Consider the following 6,000-nt stretch of genomic DNA (forward strand, 5'->3'; position numbering starts at 1 on the left):
CGGCTAGTGATCCTGATCAAGAATATATTTACTTTATGGGGTCGGAAACGCTTCCTTCTGCCTGTTACATACTTTCCGACGAATCTAGTATACCCTTTTACTCTACGAGTAACGGGTATAATTAGTACTTGTCAACGGTGATCTATAGATATCTGCATCGTATAGAACCGTCCTCTAACCTCAATCGTCATGCGGAGTGTGATTCAACAGCGGGGCTTTTGCAAAAGCCAAATCACTCGTGCGCATAACAATGCCACGAAATTTGTGGAGGATTTTCAGTCAATCCCGACATTAGTCGCGCGATTGGCCCAGCTACAGGACAACTATTTGCGGTTTGTGCGACTTACGGAGGATTTGTACGCCTACGAGTCTGAAGAGGGTTGGGAAGACCCTGCTGAAGACGTTGATATATACGAGGAAAAACACTACGCTACATACGCTATTCTCAGTAATACGCTTGAAGATTTAAAGGCTGAAGTCGCTAACAATACTCTTCTTGTTTCCGATCAATCATTCAACACTACTCGCAGAAGCCATGTGTGCTCCCAACCTTTTCAGGAAATTATGAGGATTGGAAGCATTTTTCGGACATGTTCACGGCATTGATTGCATCAAATACGAATTTCACTGAGTGCCAAAGATTTCACTATTTGAAATCATACCTGTCTGGCGAGGCACTCGCTTTAGTGAAACATATTCCCGTGACCAATGAAAACTACAGTGAAGCCTGGGACAAGTTGGAAAAGCGGTACAACAAAAAAGCGCTTATTATCCGATCATTTCTGAACAGTTTTTTAACGCTACCTAGTGCCACAACCAGTAGCATCAGCACTGTGCGTAAATTGGTGGACGGCGCAGATGAAGTTATTCGTGGGTTAAGAGCACTTCAGTGCGATGAACGAGATCCCTGGTTAATATTTATATTATTATCAAAGTTAAATCCTGAAACTAGGCAGTCATGGGCCCAGCGCGCAGAATCTGAAAATTCCAGTGTGACCATCGAGCAATTTCTAACCTTTCTCACATCTCACTGTGACACCTTTGAAGCCTGCCAACTCGGTCGCGCGCCTCAAGCTCGACGATCGGCTGCTACTCATCATGCTGACGCCCACCAGAGACGCGACGATAACAAGTGTTTATATTGCCAGCAGGCTCATCAACTGTACAGGTGTGACCAATTTCTAACCCTGGACATCGCAGCTCGCCGAGAATTCCTGAAAACCAGAAAGCTCTGTTTTAACTGCCTCAGCGCTTCACACATGGTCGGCAATTGCACATCGAAACACACATGCCGGGTCTGCCGCCGCAAACATCATACATTGGTCCACAACGCAACCACAGCGCATCGAAATTGATTGTACTAAATTATATAGAATGTTCGGTGAAAACAAATAAAAATCAATTTAAACAGTTACACTTCTGGCGTCTAATTTGTTAACATAAAATTACTGGTCCTTCGACCTGGAGAGCCTAATGAGTCACCTAGCGTAAACACTGGCAATCTGTCCTCAACCCCCCGAGATAGATCATTCAGCACAAACAATAAACTTCGCACTCACGAAGAGACACCATCAGGCAGCGTTCCTCCTGTGGGGAACAATTACACTCATCATACCCTGGAAAATATTCCGTATGCAGGTTCGCAAACCCTATTGCCAACCATTCTCGCAGACGTCGACGACGCTTGGGGAAATACAACAAAATGCAGAATGCTCTTAGACACGGGGTCCACCATTACTTTGGCATCGGAATCATTTGTTCAGCGGATTGGCGTGCATCGAACGCATGCACGAATTTCAATTCTTGGTCTGGCCGCAAACAACGCCGGTCATACTCGAGGGCGCGCACACTTTAAGCTGCGCTCTCGGCATTCGGATCATATCATCGAGATGGACTCCTTCATTTTGTCCTCGCTGACGTCATCGCTTCCAGCGCAAACTATTGACACATCATCTTCAACCTGGAAGGAAATCTCAGCACTTCCCTTAGCAGATCCGACGTTCTGCACTCCTGGATCTATAGATGTCATCGTTGGATCTGATCAACTATGGTCTCTTTATACCGGAGAAAGAAAATATTTTGGTAAGAACTATCCCATCGCACTCAATACAATTTTTGGTTGGATTATTGCAGGCTCGTACACTGCCTGCGACGACCACATCACTCCGGCCGTGACCCATCACGCGGATCTCGACACGATGGTTCGATCGTTCATGGAAATGGACAATGTGCAACCTAACCAATCTCTCTTGGACTCCAGTGATCCCACAGAGAGTCATTTCGCAAACACTCACACGCGCTCCGAAGACGGGGTCTATATCGTCGAGTATCCCTTCAAGGATGGAGCCCCGCCTATCGAATCAACTCTTCCCCAGGCCACCAACCGCCTAGTCTCATTGGAGCGACGGTTTCGTCGACATCCGGAACTCAAAAAACAATACGAGGAGTTTTTGGATGACTACTTGCAACGCGGTCATATGGAACAACTGACATCAGCCCAAGTAATGGACGACCCTGACACTTGCGTTTATCTACTGCATCACGCTGTCATCAAGCAGGATAGCCTGACGACCAAATGTCGGGTGGTCTTCGATGGATCTGGAAAAGACAGTTCTGGAATCTCCTTAAACGACAGACTTCATATTGGACCACCGATTCAGCGGGACTTGCTGGGGGTTTGCCTACGTTTCCGGCAGCACCGATATGTTCTATGAGCAGATATTGAAAAGATGTTTAGAGGGATTCAAGTTTTTAGGCGTCTGTTAACAGTCACGTACGGCCTAGCGCCCTCTCCATTTCTGGCCGTTCGAGTTTTGAAGCAACTAGCTGACGATCATCGCCTCGAGTACCCGGCCGCATCACAAGCATTATCACAAGATGCTTATGTGGACGATATCCCAACTGAATGCGATTCGGTAGAAGATCTTCTGGTTCTAAAGACGGAGCTGATTGGACTCTTAGGAAAAGCGAAGTTCAAACTGCGGAAATGGAGCTCTAACTGCTGGAACCTTCTGCAATCATTACCTGAAGAGGATCGATGTTATGACCCAATACAGCTCACCAAAGGTTCACCCATGGAATCGCCCGTCAAGGTCCTTGGAATTCAGTGGAATCCAGGTCGTGATGTAGTGTTCGTCAAACCTACAGAATTCGATCTCAGCATTGTCCCCACGAAACGAGAACTATTATCGCAACTTTCCAAGATCTATGACCCACTCGGGATTGCAGCGCCTACCACCGTGCTTCTCAAGCTCATCTTCCAAGAAAGTTGGACCGCTGTAATACACTGGGACGAACCTATTCCTGAAGCCCTGAATGCACGCTGGAGGGCATTAGTAGAGAATTTCTCGTCGCTGACAAAATGCCAAGTACCTCGGTATATTGCTGCACCCTACCAACACATCCAACTGTACGGATTCGCAGACGCATCCATGCACGCGTACGGTGCTGTTGTTTATAGTCGAGTAGCATCGGATGGGAAGTTCCACATAAATCTCGTAGCCGCCAAAACACGTGTGGCTCCAATAAAATCAGTCTCAATTCCACGCCTGGAATTGAACGCTGCCCTACTCCTGACACGGCTGCTCACTATTGTTAAAGCGTCGTTAACTATTCCTGTTAACAACACGATCTGCTGGACAGATTCGGAGATCGTGCTACACTGGCTGTCCGCACCACCACGGAATTGGAACACATACGTCTGCAACAGAACGGCTGAGATACTGAGCGAATACCCACGTAGCTGCTGGAGCCATGTCCGCTCCGAGGATAATCCTGCCGACTGCGCATCCAGGGGACTTTACCCATCTAAGCTTCTTGACCACGAACTTTGGTGGAAAGGCCCATCCTGGATGGCCTTGCCACAATACGAATGGCCTCTGTCTAGTAGCAAGTTCCGAGTTGATACACATTTGGAGGCCAGAGCAGAGGAACGTCCAGCCAAGCCAACAACTCTACATAGCTTTCCTGACGAAAGTATGGACGAGTTGCTCATCAACAAGATCTCATCCTGGACTCGGCTCATAAGGGTAACTAGCTATTGTTATCGCTTTATTCATCGTCTTCGTTTGCAGCACAGGCCTTATTCTGAGTACCTAACTTCAACGGAACTGCAGGCAGCACGAAACCAACTTCTTCGTCACATCCAACGAAAGGCCTTTCAAAGAGAGTTTACGCAGCTAGAAAACGGACGCCAGCTTCATGCAAAATCGCAGCTGATCCGGTTTTCTCCATTTCTGGATAAGGACGGACTAATGCGAGTTGGCGGACGAATCGAGAGGTCGACCCTTAACTACAACGCCAAGCACCCGGTTATAATTCCAAAGAGTTCTCCAGTCGCCGTGCTCCTGGTACGACATTCTCATGTGACGAATCTTCACACTGGAGTGGACGCCACGTTCACAAATCTTCGACAACAGTACTGGATCCTGGGTGCACGAAATATCGTCCGAAAGACTGTCTTTCAATGTAAACGCTGTTTTCTCCAACGCAAGAGCACAAGTAGCCAGATCATGGGAGAGCTACCTGTACCTCGGGTTCAAGCCAGCCGTTGCTTTCAACATACCGGCTTGGATTATGCCGGGCCAATTTCAATTAAAGGTTCAACTGGGCGCACACCAGTGATCGGAAAGGCAAGGTTCGCAGTATTCGTTTGTCTAACAACGAAGGCTCTCCACATCGAAGCAGTCACCGATTTAACAACCAAGGCCTTTATTGCGGCTTTCCAACGATTCATTGCTCGGCGATCTAAACCAACTGATCTCTACTCAGACAACGGTACCACCTTTCATGGCAGCAAACGAGTACTCGACGAAATGCGGCTGCTAGCCATGGAGCAACGCAAGGATGAGAATTTAGCAAACTTCTTCGCCAACGAAGGAATCCTGTGGCACTTCATACCGCCTTCTGCCCCACACTTCGGGGGAATATGGGAAGCCGGAGTTCGGTCCATCAAGTTACATATGAAAAGAATAATGGGATCGTCAGCCCTAACCTTCGAGGAATTGTCTACAGTTTTAATACAGATTGAAGCCTTACTTAATTCTCGCCCTCTTTGCTCATCAGGGGATTCTACTTGGGATCCGCTTACTCCGGCCCATTTTTTGACTGGCACTCCCTATACTGCCTTACCGGAGCCATTCCGTCTAGACGTCCCCATCAACCGCTTGGAACGATGGACTCAACTACAAGCAATGGTCCAAGGCTTTTGGAAACGCTGGCATATGGAGTACCTAACCTCTCTGCACGAGCGCACCAAATGGCAACTGGAAGACGATAATTTGAAGGTCGACACACTGGTAGTGCTTAAGGAACCAAATCTACCTCCATCGAAATGGATTCTAGGACGTATCCAGGAGGTACACGCCGGACAAGACGACAAGGTCCGAGTTGTTACCGTCAAAACCGCCCAAGGAGTCTTCAAGCGGCCAATTACCAAATTGGCGATCTTGCCCCTTTGCTGAACAGCCGTTCAGGGGGGGCGGTATGTTGGGGAACCAGACACCCTATACATTTATTCTTGTAAACTTTATCTCTCGCTCGCCTGTGTTATCTATTTACACATACACGCGCATGAAGCGCAGCTTAATCGTATGTACATGCAAGAGCTTTGCCAAATGCATTGCCTCGGTCAGTACTTTTCCATTCATCTCTTACGGTAACGTGTTTACGACTTAATTCAGCCTATTCTTGTAGCAATATACCCAGCTACAGTCAGTCACATTTTTGCTACCAACGCAACCACAGCGCATCGAAATTGATTGTACTAAATTATATAGAATGTTCGGTGAATACAAATAAAAATCAATTTAAACAGTTACACTTCTGGCGTCTAATTTGTTAACATAAAAAGTATTTGAAACAAGACAATTATTTTATGAAATCGAAGGATTAGAATCTGATCTTCTAATTGGATTCAATTTATTAAGAAAATGGAGGTATAATAAATATAGAAAAGGGTGTCGTGGAATATGAAGGGAAAACAGAAAAGTTAAAATATTA

The 6,000-nt window shown here is 46.8% G+C and overlaps 1 protein-coding gene across 1 annotated transcript; it reads left to right on the forward strand.

Moving 5' to 3' along the window:
- The first annotated feature begins 2,729 nt into the window (after positions 1-2,729).
- Positions 2,730-5,462, forward strand: LOC136117581 (uncharacterized). Its single transcript, XM_065868555.2, has one exon. The coding sequence runs from the start codon at positions 2,730-2,732 to the stop codon at positions 5,460-5,462; it is 2,733 nt and encodes a 910-aa protein (XP_065724627.2).
- Positions 5,463-6,000: the final 538 nt, after the last annotated feature.

This window comes from Drosophila suzukii, chromosome 3 (genome assembly GCF_043229965.1).
Source record: "Drosophila suzukii chromosome 3, CBGP_Dsuzu_IsoJpt1.0, whole genome shotgun sequence".
Lineage (NCBI taxonomy): Eukaryota > Metazoa > Arthropoda > Insecta > Diptera > Drosophilidae > Drosophila > Drosophila suzukii.